The sequence below is a fragment of the Jaculus jaculus genome, chromosome 8 (genome assembly GCF_020740685.1).
Source record: "Jaculus jaculus isolate mJacJac1 chromosome 8, mJacJac1.mat.Y.cur, whole genome shotgun sequence".
Taxonomy (NCBI): Eukaryota; Metazoa; Chordata; class Mammalia; order Rodentia; family Dipodidae; genus Jaculus; species Jaculus jaculus.
This window is the reverse complement of record NC_059109.1, coordinates 20,928,706-20,947,035: the sequence shown is the minus strand read 5'-3', so window position 1 is coordinate 20,947,035 and position 18,330 is coordinate 20,928,706. Positions and strand designations below refer to the sequence as shown.

The 18,330-nt window shown below is 38.8% G+C and overlaps 1 protein-coding gene across 2 annotated transcripts in view; it reads left to right on the top strand.

Moving 5' to 3' along the window:
• The window catches only part of Kcnq5 (potassium voltage-gated channel subfamily Q member 5), a 565,394-nt gene that overhangs the window by 391,204 nt on the left and 155,860 nt on the right, over positions 1-18,330 (top strand). For both annotated transcript variants that reach the window (XM_045156689.1, XM_045156688.1), the window contains exon 3: positions 10,562-10,688. In XM_045156689.1, the coding sequence (XP_045012624.1) occupies positions 10,562-10,688 (127 nt within the window). The remainder of the gene's footprint in view (positions 1-10,561; positions 10,689-18,330) is intronic.

Below are 18,330 nucleotides of genomic sequence, written 5' to 3'. Positions count from 1 at the left end.
TGTGCTTTTAGCAACTGTGAATTTGTAGCACAAAAAATATATCAATCTTTGCCTGAAACTACTTCAAGTAAGTTGCAAAGAAAACCACTGAAAGAATGGAATTTAAAGCTAGATGTGGTGACACACACCTTTGATCTCAACACTCAGGAGGCAAAGGTAGGATGATCTTCATGAAATCAAGGCTAGCCTGGGACTACAGAGTGAATTCCAGGTCATCCTGGGTCAGAATGAGACCCTACATTTAAAAAACTTAAAACAAAAATAAGAATGAAATTGAAGCCTCAAGTAATACAGCAAAAGAGGATGAAATAGTCTCTCAGTTCTCTGGTATGACATATGAAGAGGTATTGTAGTCATTTCCACATTGCTGGGATGAACATCCAAACCAGGCATAGTTCAAGAGAGGAAGGTATTTATTTCAAGCTTACAGATCCAGGGGAAGTTCCATAGATGGTGGAAGAAGTTAGCTGCCTTTCACATATCCAAGCAGAGAGAAAAACTGCAGCAAGCAAAACACCAACACCAGCACACATTTCAAAAGGCAGCAAGGACTCAGAGCTCAAACCTCTCTTATACCTTTGGCTGGAATTCAGGTCCACTCCCAAACACAGCTTAGAGCAGGACTCCAGATCCATCTATAGTGACACCTCCAGCCAGGCAGCTAGAGATACAAGTTACAACCTTTAATAAGATACCTGAGTTTTGGGGGGAACATACATTCAAACTACCATATTCTGCCCTAGCCCCCAAATAGACTCATGACAAACTCACATTGTATATTGTATTCAATCCAATTTCAAAGGTCCCCACAATCTTTACGTGTGGGTTCCTGGGTCCCCCAAGCTGTCCCAGGCAACCATGGGGGTAATTGCACAAAAGTAAAGACTTTTAGGAGACAGTTTCCATGAACAGCTTTTGGCTTATTGTCAGAGAAATGGGTTCATAAGCAGTTGAGAGTGGGAAGAGGGTCCTATGGGGATTGGATGTACAAGGGTATTGCTGATGCCTAATCAGCATATGGGGGCATACATTCCGGCACATAGGCAATGGCAGAGGGAAGGTATAGGGTACGAGGGATGGGCTTTGCAAAGGTGCCAGCTGATACCATATAAGGAGTTTCCTAGGCAACTGGCCAAAGGTGACAGGGTTATGGGAAAAGACTAAGTCTTATCTGAATGTCCAGGTATCCCATGCTTGGAGAGGGAGTGAGTGGCCTTACTTCCTGCCAATCTCAGGGTCTGAGATTTTGTCCAGGGGTCCAGGCTCACTGTGACCCCCAAGAATAGGGGAGGATACTGGCTCACTGCAACCCCCAAAAATGGGGCAAGGAGCTCCCCTGACAGTCTGGTCCTCAAGATATGACCAGTGGCGGTTCAGGCTGCTGCAGCTTCTCCCTAACCGGGGGCCTTTGTGTCAAACAGCTTAGGTTTGCTTTAACCCAGGGCCCTGCCTATGTCTGACATTTACCAACTTTAAGTTTGTTCCAAAGTCCCAAGTCTCATTTGAGATTTAAGTCTGTCTCGTAACTGTGAGTCTGTAAGATAAAAATAAGTTACATACTTGCACCATATAATGGCACAGAGTAAACATGTCCATTGCTATAAAGCATAACAAGGGATGAACGAATTCAAAATCAGTAATCATCAGGTAAACATCAAACATCTATAGTTCAAGTCTGACATCCATAGCCAGGAGTTACGTTCTCTGGATTTCCAGTTTCCATCCTCCATCTGGGCTGAATAGCCAGGGTAAAACTTCCATCCCAAGCCAACAGCACTCCATGGTAGCCCTTGGTCAGTACTGGTATATCCAAGACATCTTTGGATCTCCCTTGCAAACCATGGTCAATCTTACAATGACCTCATTGGTCTCCTCAGGAGGGACATTGCCCGGCCTTATATGTCATGTTGTAGCAACAGATCCTGGAAAGATGTGCACTTCCATGCAAGTCTGATGTTTTCAAAATCAGTGCAAGTGTTGACATAGCCATAAATCGTGACCTTGAAGAGAAAATTCCTTCCTTTGAAATGAGTTTGCATTTCTACCATTCAAGTCTTCAGGGAAGAATCACCTCATGCATCTTTCCATTGTTTTAATATAAAGCAGTTAATACAAACTACCACAAGAGGCTTTCTTAATATATAGAAAGAGTAGTTAATGCTAGATTAACAGTCTTGACAATCTATACAGAATTCAGAAGTAGCTTTCCCACTCCCTCATGGGTTTCTTAATTTCTATATTACATTACCTTAGTCTTTGAGAACAGGGAAGGTGTTCTGTGTTTTATCAAGATTATGTGAGGCATAATGAGGAAACATCTTAGCTCCTTCAAGAGAGGTGATAAAGAGCTAGAGGGATTTCTTATTGGTTAAGGCACTTGCCTGCAAAGCCAAAGAACCCAAGTTTGATACACCAAGACCCACATAAGGCAGATGCATAAGGTGGTGCATGTGTCTGGAGTTCATTTGCAGTGGCTGAAGGCTCTGGTGCGCCCATTCTCCCTCTATCTCGATTTGCATCTTTCTCTCCCTCTCTCTCTCTCAAATAAATAAAGCAAATTTATGAAAAAAAAGAAAAGAAAAAGAGGTGATAAAAATACTGACCAATCACAAGATACCACACTTCTCAAAGTAACTACTGGTTACTGGGAGTGAAGGAAGCATGTTCTTTGGTTGTATGGCCACTAGTAAGTGTTTCTAATGAATTTTTCTGTCAGTATTCATGCTCTGATTTGTATGGAAACATGTCTGTATATCTCTCTTATGAATGTCCAAGAATATAATAACTGTTATACGGCAGCTATATGTGTGGTTTAATAAGAGGCTGCCGAACTGTTTTCTAGACTATACTATTTTGCATTGTCACTAGCAAGGTGTGAGTGATTCAATTCTTTACCATGATGTATTGTTGCTAATTGTTGTCAGTACATTTATCTTAATTCTGACAACAGAGTAGTGATTTCTCACTGTGGTTTTAACTTGCATTTCCCTGGTAGCTAATGATATCAAATATCTTCTGAAGTGCCCTTTTGTTGTTACCTGTATATTTTCACTGGCATGCCAGGTACTTTCAGACTTTTAAAATGCAGCACAATGTTATCATGTACAAAGTACATGCTCCAGAACTATGTAATCAACTTATAAAAACAAACCAAAAAAAAAAATAGCAAAACATCTCATAGTGTTTTAAGTAAGTCTGTGATTTTGGGTTGAGTCATATTCACAGCTATCCTTGACAGCATGTAGCTACATATGGCCTGTGAGTTGTAGGTTGAATATGCCTGAGTATATATACCTTATCCTCATATCTTTTGTCAATTCTGTAACTGAATTTTTATCCTTTTATTGTTAAGGATTTTTTTTGTTTTTCAATCAGACAGAGATAGAGAATGAGAATGAGCACCAGAGCCTCTAGCCACTTCAATCAAACTCCACATGCATACACCACTTTATGCATCTGGCTTTACGTGGGTAGTGGGAATTGAACCTGGGTTATTAGGGCTTGAAGGCAAGCACCTTAACCAGTGAGCCATATTTCCAGCCATATTGTTAAGCTTTGATATTCCCTTAATATTCTAGATGATAGTTCTTTGTCAGATTTATGTTTTCTTTTTCAAATGTTTTCTCCTTTTCTTTTCTTTTTCTTTTTTTTTAATTTTTATTTATTTATTTATTTGAGAGCAACAGCCACAGAAAGAAAGACAGATAGAGAGAGAGAGAATGGGCGCGCCAGGGCTTCCAGCCTCTGCAAACGAACTCCAGATGCGTGCGCCCCCTGTGCATCTGGCTAACGTGGGACCTGGGGAACCGAGCCTCGAACCGGGGTCCTTAGGCTTCACGGGCAAGCGCTTAGCTGCTAAGCCATCTCTCCAGCCCACTTTGCTTTTTCTATACATGGGATTATAGAGAGAAAATGTTTTAATTTTGACAGAGTCCAATTTATCATTTTTTTCCTTGAATAGCTGCACTTTTAGTGTCAAAGTTAAGAACTTTTTGCTTGGTCTAACACTCAAAAATCTTCTCCAGCTGCATATAGTGTTAGGTTTAATATTTAAGCCTATGTCTGGGCATGGTGGAACACACCTTTAATCCCAGCACTCAGGAGGCAGAAGAAGGAGAATCTCTGTGAATTCAAGGTCAGCCTGAGGCTACATATGAATTCCAGGTCAACCTGGGCTAGAACAAGACCCTTCCCCCCCTCAAAAAAAAGAAGCCTGTGATTCTTCTTCCTTTCCTTACTCCATTTCCTTTCTTTCTTTTTCTTTTTTTCTCTTCCATTCCATTTCTTCATCCTCCCTTCTTCCTTTCTTCCCTCTCTCCTTACCTCTCTTTATTCTTGTCTATTCTATGTCCAATTTCTCCATCACTAGCTTTTGAAAGCCTATTCTTTCTCCACTGAATTACTTTTGTGCTTTCAATGAGGGTCACTTAAGTTTATTTGGTGTTGCTATTTCTGGTTCATGTCTAACTAACTGTTTTATATGTCTGCTCCTCTGCCAATACAACATAATCTTAATTACTGGAACCATATTATAGACCTTAATATTAAACAAAGCAATTCCTTTCTTTTTTCCCAAGATTGTTTTACATATCATAGGGCCTGTGAATTTCCATATATAATTTGGAATAAATTTATTTGTATCCCTCAAAAGCTTTTCTAAGCTTTTGATAAGAATTTCATCAAACTAGGATTGAAGAGATAGCTCAGTTAAAGGTGCTTGCGTGCAGAGCATGATGGCCTGGGTTGATTTCCTAGTACCCACATAAAACCAGATAAACAAAATGGTGCATGTGTCAAATTCATTTGCAAAGTCAAGAGGTCCTAGTGTGCCCATTTTCTCTCTCTCTCTCTCTCTCCTTGCAAATAATCAAAAATATTTTTTCATCAAACATATAGATTATTTAAAATAATTGACATCCTTATTGTATTGTCTTCAAGTTTATAAATATAATATCTCCTCCACTTATTTAGTTCTCTTAGTTCTTTCATCTGGATTTTGTTATCTTTAGTACACAGAGAGAGATAGAGAGAAAGACTACATGTTTTGCTGCATATGTATATATCTAAGAATTATTTTTATTTGGAATGATGGTAAATAATATCACTTCTTAAGTGTTGGTTTCTACATATTTGTTCCTAGAAGAAGAAATATGATTGACTTTCATATATTGATCATACACCTTACCACTGTACTGAACTCACTTACTAGTTCTCAGAAGGTCTTCATTGATTCCTTAGAATTATTTCTGAAGAAGATTGATATGGCTACAAGTTGGGACAGTATGCACAGAGACATTGCCTCTTCCCCATAACTGATGGCTACCCCCACAATGCACGACCCACATTCCCTAACGAGGAGGGTCCCTTCAGAGGGGGAAGGACAGGAAGGAGGCTAACGATGGTACCAACATGGCTGTTTACACACTGAGTATGTACATAACTAATAAAGATAAAAAGAGAATTATTTCTGGAAAAAGATGATATCTACTTTTTTTCATTTATTGCTGAAAGAGGACATCTTGCCTTGTTCTTGATTTTAGAGAATAGCATTCAGCATATTTTACTATTAAATATGATAGCTATAAGTTTTGTGGATGTTATTTATCAAGTTGAGATAATACCCTGCTATTCCTAACTTGAATATTTTTATCATGAATGGATTGCAAAGGCTTTTATTCTGCATTAATTGATATGTTTCTATGATTTTTTTCTTCTTTGATTAGTTAACCTGATACAATACATTGTAGGAACTGAACAGTCCTTGCATGCTGGGAATAAATTGCATTTAATGTGTGTAGCTATACAATCAATTTGCTAATGTTTTGTTGAAGATTTTAACATCTCAAGTCAAAGGATGTTTGTTTATGCTTTTGTTTCTTTTTGTGTTAACTTCAGTGTACCGGTTTAGGAATTTATAGTCCAAACTATTCAGAGAGAAAGCTAAGATAGGAAGGATTGCTTTACCCTAGTAGTAGAAGACTAGTCTGGATACAAGATCTAGACATCATGCCTTAAAAAAATAAGTGAAGTAGGCTGGAGAGTGGCTTAGTAGTTAAGGTGCTTGCCTGTAAAGACTAAGGACTTAGGTTAGATGCCCCAGTACCTAATGGACATGGTGCTACGTGTGTCTGGAGTTCATTTGCAATGGCCAGAGCCCCTGGCACGCCCATTCTTTCTCCCTCTATCTCCCCCTTTTCTCTCCCAAATAAATTAAATAGTTTTAAAAAGTAAATGAAGTGATAGCCATCAAGTGACACACACCTCTGACCTCAATAATCAGGAGGCAGAAGAAGAAAGATCTCAAGTTCAAAGCTAGCCTAGTTGCATAGCAGGTTCTATGAGAACGTGGTTTATATAGCAACTCCTTCTTTCAATGAAAAAAATTTTAAATAGAATTATGAATATTTCCTATTTTCTGGAAGAGATTGTATGAAATTGAGAAAAAAGGAATTAGGTGTGTTTGTTCTTTTTCAGTTTTCTGCAAGAAATTATATAAAGTTGAATAAAAAGTATTAGAAGTGTTGTTTCTTTTTCTATTTTCATTTTTAAATAGCTCTTATTTATTTGCAAGGAGAGAGACCAGGGCCTTTTGCTGCTGCAAACAAACTCCAGATGCATGTGCCATTTTGTACATCTGGCTTTATGTGGGTAATGGAAGATTGAACCTAAGCTTGAAAGCTTTATGAGCAAATACCTTTAAGTGCTGAGCCATCTCCACAGCCCATCTTATCCTATTTTCTGGAAAAAAAAAATGTGTGGAATTTGCATCATTTTTTTTTTTCTGTACCTGTTAGTTGATTTGTCCTGGTCATGTCTTCTTGAAACCTTCTTAATTATGACTCAGTATCCTTAGAGATTATAGGAATATTCAGATTATTTCTTCTTTGCTGAGTATACATGGATTTTGCCTATTTTCTGAATTTTCAAACTTATGAACATAAAGTTACTCATAGTATCTTTTCACTGACTTTTAACAGCAGTAATATCTATAATGGTGACCTCTGTTACATTCCTAATATTGGTGATTTATTTCAGCTTACAAGAGGTTTATCATGTTGTTGACTTTTTTCTTACAGAGCCATCTTTTTATTTCATGGATTTTCTATTTTTATTTTCATTCGTTTGTTTTCTTACCTATGTTATTTCTTTCTGTTTTCTTGGGTTTATTTTGCTCTTCTGCTTTAGCTTTTTAGCTATAGATTATTACTAAGAGACATTTATTTGCCATGTAAAAAGTTTATGATATAAATCCACATTCATAATTAATTGCATCCCATATATTTTGGTATGCTATATTTTCATTCCCTTTCAGTTTTTTTTTTAATTTCCATCAAGTCTGATTTTGACTAACAAATTAGAAGTATGTTATTCAATTTTCTACATGTTTAGAGATATGTCTCCCTATCGTTAATTTCTATTTTAATCCCATTATAATTTGACAGTGCTATACAATTTCATTCTTATAAATGATGAAGCTTTTTATAGCCTAGATCATGACTCATCTTGAATTTTAAAAATGACCAAAGAAATAATACTACCAAGAATAATAAATAAGAAAGAGGCATATTCCATTGTTGTTAGGTCAAATGTTCTGTACCTGTCAGTTAGAGCCAACCCACAGGTCATTATGTCAGTCAAATAGTCTGTAACATTGCTGATTTTCTTTCTACTAGTTATTTTCTAGCAGTTCTGAGAAGCACCAAATGATTCCCAAATGTAATTATTGATTTCCCTACTTCTCCTTCCAATACGTACAGATTTTGCTTCATGAAGAAAGCATGAAGCCATTTTCCTTTAATCTCTTTTGAAAACAAAACAAAATGCAGCAAGCAGTATTCCTGAATGATAGGTATTGAATAAATATCTACAAATATAATTTATCTTCCTTACTATGGCATAGAAGTACTACAGTGACCTTAACACACTCCTCTTAAGAACAATGATGTGGGGGGGGCTCTGTTTACATGAGAAAGGGGCATCATGACATGGCAGTACTATGTGACTTGAGGCCACACCTTAGTTTTTGTTTTGTACCCTTCAGAATATTACTTCTCACAACTGGAATGTCAAATTTTAAGATATAAATAGGGCTAAAGGAAGGAGTGAGCAAAAAATGGAGTTGCCACTCAACTAAGGTTGGGCACTTTAGACCTTGGTAAGGTATCTAAATATAGAAAAATGCACTGGGTAAAAACAGACAGGGAGATAGCTCAGTGGATAAAAGCACCTGCTTGCCTTTATCTGGCCCAGGTTCAATTCATCAGTGTCCATATAAAGTCAGATGTCCAAAGTGGTAAATTTATCTGACGTTCATTTGTGGTGGTTGGAAGCTCTGACATGCCCATTCTCTCTTCTCTCTGTCTCTCTGTCTCTCTCTCTCTCTGTCTTTCTCTCTTGTAAATAAATAAATATCTTTTTAAAAAAAAATGAAAAGGGCTAGAGAGATTGTTTAGCAGTTAAGACACCTGCCTGAAAAGCCATAGGACCCAGTTCAATTCCTCAGGATCCATATAAGCCAGATGCACAAGGTGGTATATGTGTCTGGAGTTCATTGCAGTGGCTGGATGCCCTGGCACACCCATTCTCTCTCTCTCTTGTTCTCTCTCTCTCTCTTTCTAGCTTTTTGCATCTTTTACTTATGCTCTCTCTCAAATAAATGAATAAAATATTTTTTTAAAAATAAAATATAGGGTTGGAGAGATGGCTTAGTGGTTAAGTGCTTGCCTGTGAAGCCTAAAGACCCCAGTTCGAGGCTCGATTCTCCAGGACCTACATTAGCCAGATGCACAAGGGGTCACACGCATCTGGAGTTTGTTTGCAGTGGCTGGTGGCCCTGGTGAACCCATTCTCATTCTCTCTCCCCCTCCCTCTTTCTCTCTGTCTATTGCTCTCAAATAAATAAATAAAAGTAAACAAAAAATTAAAAACTAAATAAATAAAATATAAAAACAGATGATATAATTTTTGACAGCATAATAAATTTACAGACTATACTCAGATATGCATTCTAAACAAAAATAATCCAAAACTAAATAAAATCCCCAGATCATCAATGAGTATGTATATTGATCATAGCTTTAGTTATCTGTACACAAACTAATCTGTAGACTGGAAGTAGTTTTAATTCACTGTGGGTATGGAGGATGATATAGGAGATATGTTTCCTATCACAAGAAATACTTGTATATGATTTAGGAGAAAATAATAGACTAGTAGGTATCTTGTAGGTATTTTAAAAGCATAGCATGCCATCACATTTCTTTAACTACAAGCACATTTGCCTTAAATGTGGAATAAAAGGGCTGGATAGATGTCCTAGTGGTCAAGGCACTTGCCTGCAAAGCCAAAGCACCTAAGTTTGATTCCCCAGGACCCACAAAAGCCAGATGCACAAGGTGGAACATGCATCTGGAATTGGTTTGCAGCAGCTAGAAGCTCTAGTGCACCCATTTTCTTTCTCTCTCTCTCTCTCTCTCTCTCTCTCAATAAATAAATAAATAAAAATGTGCAACAAAAGTGCCATTTTTATAAGTTTGGTAACAAGTTTATCTTGAGAGTAAGAAGTGGTTGCTTCCTTTACTTTCTATAATGTTCTATATTCCTGTGATGTTCAGAAGCTTTAATAAAGACCATGTATCACTTTTACAATTAGTCCATTAGAATAAAAGCTGATTAATAAATGCAGTCTACATGACAAACATGAGTCAACCAACCCTTTTATTTAAACAAGAAAAGGAATTTTTTTTAAGAGAAAACCAAGTTTAATAAACTTTAGGTTTGTCCCCAGGGGAACAAGTAACTGTGCTAAACATGCTCAAAAGATGCTTCCCTCTTCCATACTCCCTTTGGTTTTTCCTTCTGTGACTGACTGTTTAATGAGCTGGCCTTTCCCCAGCGTTAACTCACAACTCTTCTCGAAGTCATTTTGCTGGCGCAGGTGTTGTTTCCCAGGCAGCTATTGCCAAAGGGCAGCAGAATAATTAACAAGCTTCAGAACAGGAGGATTCAGGGTCTCATTTCTGGCAATGGATATACGTACCACACGCATGGCCGTGTGCTTCTGAAACCTGCTGCTTAAGACACTGTAACAAAAGAAATCAACATACTTCTAAATGTTTACTTCTTGTTCTCTTAGAGCAGCTCTTAAAGGCTTAGGGATTATGTCACGCTTTGCAGCAGAATGAAGCTCTGTTTTCTGTAGTACTCAAAATTGTATTTCAGGGCCTTGTCTATTTGTCTAGGATAGTTCATATGTTACCAAGTAGCTAACATCAGCTATATTACATATTCCAGACCAGACTTCTATTATTCATCCTGTACATTTACTATCAAAACTGACTCATCTTCAAAGTGTTGGAAACTTGAGTAGGCACAGCATTCCATGGCAGAACTTTCAGACAATTAGTGTCAGTGTTCTCCAGGCTTAGTTTGATTTGGAGAATAGCTGTTCTTTAGACACTAACCAGATGTGTTAGACCTAAGTGCCCAGAAATATCCACATGGCTTCTTACTTTGGTACTCTGCAGTACTTGTCTCTGACGTCTCTTTTCTGATGTCCCAGGAGTTCGTGATGATTGTCGTGTTTGGTTTGGAGTTCATCATTCGAATCTGGTCTGCAGGTTGCTGTTGTCGGTATAGAGGATGGCAAGGAAGACTGAGGTTTGCTCGAAAGCCCTTCTGTGTCATAGGTAAATATCAAAGTCATGGATACATAGATTTATGATACTGCATGGGTGTTTTTTTCTGTTTGTTTCTGTTTCCTGAATTACAACAGTCAATTGATGATTTTTACCCAGGGAGCACTTACCATGAACACTTTTGTGTTCTCAAGGTGTTGACTCATTTGATCTTCACCACAACACAATGAAAATGATGTTATCAGCCCCATTTAACAGATGAAGAGACTTAGGCAAAGAGAAGTCCTTTGCTGAAAGCCATAGTTGTTAATTGATAGAGCTAGGATTGAATCCAGATTATCTTTATCTAGAATACCCACTTGTATCATTTTTTTCTGGAAATAATTGATTCTTCAGTGTCTTCTTGAAGTAAATAAGCACTGAGCTCAATAACTGTTCTTGAAAACTAGTGTGTTGGCTCATGCCTTTAATCCTGGCACTTTGGAGGCAGAGGTAGGAGGATCACCATGAGACTGCAGAGTGAATTCCAGCAGAAGAAGAAAAGAAAATTAGCTCTACAAAATAACACCAGTTAAGCTATAATCAACTGGAAAGAACATCAATGTAGGCCTGGAGAGATGGCTCAGCAGTTAAAGGTGCTTGCTTGCAAAGTCTGCCAGCCCAGGTTTGATTCCCGAGAAGTAGTGTAAAGCCAGTTCTTGGGAATGCACAAAGTGGCCCATGAATGTGGAATTCGTTTGCAGTGGCTGACAGAAAGCCTTGGTACAGTACACCCATTCCCTCTCTATTTCTCTCTCTCTTCTCTCTCTCTTCTCTCTCTCTTTCTGTATGTCTGTTCCACTCAAATAAATAAATAAATAATTTTTTTGAAAAAAGAATATTAGTGTGTTATTCCTAACAATGCATGTCAACTGCCTGCATCAAGACTGCAAGGATAGTTCATGCTTTGGTGACTTTAGATCTGACAACAGGTTCTATACTGAAATACGATTTCCCCCACACTACGTTCCCAAAATAAATAGTAAGCCTCTCCATTCTTCCTCGAGCTTCTAGGGTTCCGCAAGGGACTCTATTCTGTCAAGTTTCACTTTGAAATGATATTTCTCTCTTTTTTTTTTCTTTTTTGGGTTTTTAAGTTTGTTTTTGTTTTGTTTTGTTTTTTGTTTTTTTTTTGAGGGTAAGTTCAAGGTAGAGTCTCACTGTAGCCCAGGCTGACCTGGAATTCACTATGCAGTCTCAGGGTGGCCTCGAATTCACAGCGATCCTCCTACCTCTGCCTCCCAAGTACTGGGATTAAAGGTGTGCACCACCACACCCAACTGACATGATATTTCTCAATGAAAATATCATACGAGTACGCTGGAATGAAAATCTGGCATCCTAGGGCTGGAGAGATGCCTCAGCAGTTAAGGCAGTTGCCTACAAAGCCTAACAACCCATGTAAAAGCAAACGAACAATGTGGTGCATACATCTGCAGTTCATAGTGGCAAGAGGTCCTAGCATACCCATCCCTTCTCTCTCTCTCTCTTTCCATATCTCTCTCTCTCTACTTGCAAATAAATAAATAAAAATTTAAAAATTTTTAAAGGATCTGGCAGGCCTCAATTATATATTTTAAAGCATGTCATAGAACTAAAACTATATATTAAAGTTATTTTTATTAAACAGCTGAATTTGTTTTTCTTGCTGTTTTGTCTTTCATAGTTCTTAGGCAGCCATCCGAACTCAAATGCTGGAGGCTCACTTATTTCCACTTTTTCCAAGATGAGAAACTTATTCCACAAGGCCACTTAGAGTATTTTATTCACTCACAGCAGACTTTCCACCTTGTTCTCATGGAAAGGAATTGTAGATCACGATCTTCCCTTGTTCTCCTGCTCCCTGTGGTGGGCCCAGAATGGGTTTATGAAATAGAGTGCTTCCCCCCTCTATGGGAAGTTATAGGTTGAATCATTGTTTGTTTTATTACCAATACACTCTTCCGTATGGACAGATCATTTGTTGGCACCACCATTTCCCTCCTCCCTGCCCCATTTCTGAGGGGGGCCCTCCTCAGTGGGGCTGCTGTTATTCCCCATGGGGTTGTGGTTTATGTGTGTGAGAGCAACAGTCAGTCATTGTGTGTGTGTGTGGGGGGGGTGGATGGCAATACCTCTGGGTATGATGTCCCAACCCGTGGCTCAATCTTTCCACCCTCTGGTCTGCAAAATTTCCTGAGCCATATTGGGTATGTTTTATATCTGCTTCAGTGATGAGCTCTTAGGCGCCTCTAGATCTCTGCTTTGGTAAGTGTTAAAAATCCTCAGGGGGGCTGGAGAGATGGCTTAGCGGTTAACCGCTTGCCTGTGAAGCCTAAGGACCCCGGTTCAAGGCTCGGTTCCCCAGGTACCACGTTAGCCAGATGCACAAGGGGGCGCACGCTTCTGGAGTTCGTTTGCAGAGGCTGGAAGCCCTGGCGCGCCCATTCTCTCTCTCTCCCTCTACCTGTCTTTCTCTCTGTGTCTGTCGCTCTCAAATTTAAAAAAAAAAAAAAAATCCTCAGGGTCTGTCTTCTTCGCCCTGGCACTGATTGTCAGGCTCACATGGAAGCTGCACTCCTGCTGATCTCCCCATGTCCTCTGTGGTTTCAGCTGGACCCTTGCTGAGTGGAGAGGTAGTCTATCTCCTCCATCCGCTACCTTCTGAAATTACCCCGGAGTTGAAGTGTATTTAGGAGGCCACCATCTTGACCAAAAGTCCCCAGCTTCTGAATCAATATTGAAATAACTTGTTTGGCCTTTACACTGAAGTAATCTATTTGCTCAGCTGTATCTCATCTACAGGAATAATTTTTGCTGTTTTTTTATTCTGGAAACCACCATGCTAAGATATGGAGGGGGGTGGAAAGTGACGACTCTCAGACTCTATCTGCCAGGCTCCAAACCACTGTGCATTTGATTTTTCTCCATGGAGTTGTTTCTCCTGTATTGAATTCTCTGTGAAAACCATATTCTGAAGGATGTGACACTCTTGCACAAGTGCTCTCTGTCCCACAAAGGACCCGAACCAAACAATTTATGTGGCAGGTAGTTGGCCAAGATTCCCTCAACTTCTACTGGATAAGGTTGGTTTATGGATGACTGAGGGAATTTCCATTCCAGATTTTAAAACTAATTAAAAATTGGTCATGTTCCAGAGGCAATGCCAACATGTCTCTGTTCTCTAAGCTAAAAACCAAGTTTTCTCCCAGATGCTTGGTTCCTCTTGCAAGCTCTTTTCAGCTCTGGGTGCATCAGCACATCTTAGTCCTTTAATCTTTCTCTTTTTGGGTCTTTGAAGGTCTTATTCTAAAAATTATGTGATGCCATCTGTAATCATAATTGCCATTGTGCACCTATCAGAAGTGGTCTTACATATTTAGTATGGCATGGTTTAAGCGTCAAGTGAAGTTGTATTAAATCGTTGGACTTCTTTTTTCAATTGAGTAATTTACATTCAATTTATTAACGGCCTTGGAAGAAAATTTCATGGGTAACTATGTAATGAGCTCCCATTAGAACAAAACCAAATACGTACTTGCAGTGAAGATAATTACACCTATTTCAGCATTCTGTTAAGCAACCATGGAACAGTTTGATCTTCATTCCAAACATACTAATGAACCCAATAGTAAAATACATTCAAATGTGGCTTATCAGTATGAGATGACTAAATTCATTCTCCACAAAGGTATCAAATGTCACCTGCTTGAAGGCAACTAGCTATCCCAGATTGCTACTGAAACCTCTTCAGTTGATGCACAAACAAACTGGTAAAAATAGCTGAGTATACTAGTAAAAAATGGATGCAGTTATTCAAGTCAATCAAATTGACACTAAATGAAAGTCTGAAAATATAACAAGACTTCTCAAGACTTAATATATTTGTAAGATTGACTATGCCAAATGAACACCCGAATGATTTTTCTGAAATCTTGAGCATTTTAGAAAGGAATATAAAAACGATTACTACACCTCAGCTGTTAGGTCTTCAATGTGGGAAATGTTATCGTTTCCTATTGGAAACAGACTGAAAGTGATACTGTCATCAGCTTGCAAGCATTATATTGCCTTTTGAGCACAGTTGACTGACCAGTAGATTTGGGACATAATATGATGAAGGCCTGCTGGGCTGATTCCAAACACTCGCTTTTTTCTCTTTCTGAACTATTCACCATTTTAAGAAATCATAAAATTATTATGTAGTTTTGTTTGGAAAGCAAACCATACACAGTTGTAATATAAGGGAAGAAAGTTGTGCAGTTTTCAAAGTTAAATGCTCTCTTACAGTCTTCTGAAACTGGTAAAATTGTATGTAGAATTACAAAAGTTTTCCTCATTCCTACACATTCAACTCATGTTTCCTCTAAGATTCTACCATTGTAACCATTTTACCATGTTGGTCACTAATCACTGCTTTCTTAATTTGGACAGTAAAGTGTATTTGAAATGACTACCAGAACTCCCCTTCACTACCTGGACTGGCTACTTCAATATATTTTGCTACATCCAAACACAAATCCTCATTCTATGAGAAATCTCATTCTGTGAGTGTTGAGAATGTGTGAATAACCTTGAAACTAATTTCATAGTCATTCTTTTTTTTCCAGTTTTCATTAATTACCTATTAAAAAATTGCAAATAGCATCACAGGCTAATACTTAGATCAGAGTAATGAACCTGGTGTGTCAGAAAATCAACACACTCCTTCACATGGTGGCTTTTTTAGGGGTTTCTTGGTAACTCCTTTAAGTTAGACATAAGAGGGCCATAGCTTTTGCAGTCTTGAAGTGAAAAATGCCAGCCTGCTATTAATCCAGTATCTATATTTGATGTAAAATGTAAGCTGATTTCTTACTGCTATTTTTTCATATGTTTCACTTCTTAGATAGAGGCAGATAGAGAAAGAGAATGGGTGCTCTAGGGCCTCTAGCTGCTGTAAATGAACTCCAGATGCATGCACCATCTTGTGCATCTGGCTCTACATGGGTACTAGGGGATTGAACCAGGGTCCTTACACTGTGCAGATGAGTGTATTAACAATTAAGCCATCTCCACAGCCTCTTACTGTTATTATTAAGTTTTATTTTTATTTTTTTGATTTTTCAAGGTAGGGTTTTACTCTAGCTCAGGCTGACCTGGAATTTACTATGTAATCTCAGAGTGTCCTTGAACTCATGGCGATCCTCCTACCTCTGCCTCCCAAGTGCTGGGATTAAAGGTGTGTGCTACCACTCCTGGCTCTCTTACTGTTATTTTAACAGTTTCCCTTCAATGTAGCATTTCCTCCACAGTGAGGAAAACCACAGCACAGATGTTTCCCCATAAACTGAATGTATACACCTTTGGCCTTTGGCTTGAAATAATAGTTCCTCAAAAGAATGTCAACAAGCAATTATTTTTTTGTTACAATATGTGGCCAGCTTCTTATGTGGATCAAAGAAAATTGAAGGCTTTATTCAAATGAACCACCTGGCTAAGACTAGTATATCTGAGATTTCATTTTATTAAGAGGAAAACGGAGCTGCTAATGTGTTCACACGTTCGACTGTAGATTCCCGGAAGTGCCACTGGCTTGCAAACTCAACATTTTCTCTGTTTTTCTGCCCTCCCATCTCCTACTCTTCACCCCCCCTTAAGTAGGGTCTCATTTTCACAGAGATCCTCCTACCTCCACCTGCTTAGTAGCCAGCTCCCATCTCTTATTCTAATAGATCTGCTCCTGATCTGAACCATTTTTAGCACCCACTGAACTTTTTTCTCATTTGGCAAAAACTATTCTCACAGATTCTTTTCTCTTTTTCTTTTTTCTTCCAGTTTTGCAAAACAGCAACGAGTTTATTTCGGTTACTTTCAAAGCATGGATGAGATGAGGTAGGGGTTACTTACAAGAGCTTTAAAGAGCCTTCAACACCCCTACCCCAGGTCCCAAACAAACAAGCAAACAGCAGCTACCTAAGTCAGAACAGTTCATCTGGCAGCAGTGAAAGGTGGCAGCGGGGTCAGCCTTGCCCTGCACATGTCTGTCTGTCTGCCATTGTGCAGTGAGTCCTGCCTATTCAATGGCTTGGGCAGCTTGGGGTAGGGGTTGCAGATCCTTGGTGTCAGGTTGCAAGTATTCCAAGGCTGACTGCTGGCTGGTGAGAAATTTTTAGTGGGAATCATCTCATAAACCAGGATCTTTCTTCCATACACCATCTGAGCACTTGGGAGAGAGATTATCCACATTATGAATTGCAGGACCATCCAGGAACCAAGGCTTCCCAAGGTTTGCCTCCACAGACATGCATGCCTGCATGCACACAGATAAATCGAAGAACCTGGCATGCGTGGTGGTGGTGGAGATGGTGCAGGTGGTGTCTTGCATATGTTTCAAAATAGTCAACTGGTTGACCTTCCTTTTCAATTTATTATTATTATTATTATTATTATTTTGAGGTAGTGTCTTGCTCCAGCCAAGGCTGACCTGGAATTCAATATGTATTCTCAGGGTGGCCTCTAACTCATAGCAATCTACCTCTGCCTCCCAAGTGCTGGGACTAAAGGTGTGCACCACCATACCCAGCTTATTGGTTGACTTTCCTTTTGAAAGAGTGGAAAGAGAACAGAAGAAGGAGGGGAATGGAGGAGAGAGGAAGACAGGGGAGGGAAGTGGAGAGGAGAAGCCAGATTCTTTTCTATACCTTTTATGAAACTTCTCTTGACTTCTGAAAGTTCAAACTTCTTCATCACGCATGAATCCCTTCATCTGGGTAACTGGACCATATGAAGAATAGTTAAAACCTGTCTGATCACAGAACATTAAAGTCATTTTCTATGTTTTTTTTTTTCAAGGTAGAGTCTCTCTATGGTCCACTCTGACCTGGAATTAACTATGTAGTCTCAGGGTGGCCTCAAACTCATGGAGAGCCACCTACCTCTGCCTCCTTCCCGAGTGCTGGGATTAAAGCCATGCGCCACCACACCCGGCTTCATTTTCTGTTTTAAGTAGTAGCATTATTTTTTGATAACTGCTCCATGCTAATTACTACCCAAAGCACTTATCATGAGGTAGATACCATGGGTGTTTGCAAGTTGGCAACATCTTCCAGGCTAAACAATGTCACTGCCAGGAATGCATCCATATTTTTTGCTACGAGTATTAGAAAACTAATAACTTACACAATCCCTTAAGAAATTGTTTAAAAGAAAAAAAATGTTGTTAGATAGATTTGACTTATAAGGTAGCTTATTCTGCTGACATGGTTTGACCATGCAGACAGTAACCTTAGAAATACAGGGATAACTAGAAATTGTTCTCCTCTGATTCTAGAAACTTTAGTAAAACATTATGATATACTTTACTAGCATTTTTCCTATCACACTATATAATGAAATTCATCCACAGGTAGAGTACTTATTGCCAAACATAATCCACGCAAAGAGAAAGATAAATAAAAACACGGTCCCTATATATGAGTATAATCTACTGTGCCCTTAGAGAGGGACAAGACTAAAAGAGGATATTCTAATTATAGTGATACAGAGTGAAAGTATAGAAGTTGAAGGAGTTAAGAGATGAGGGCTATAGACTGCCATGATTCATCACATAGGCAAAAGGGCAAAGATTGCTCCCAACATTTGAACTTAGTCAACCAAAAAAGTATATAATTTCTATCATGCCCAAACATGGTTC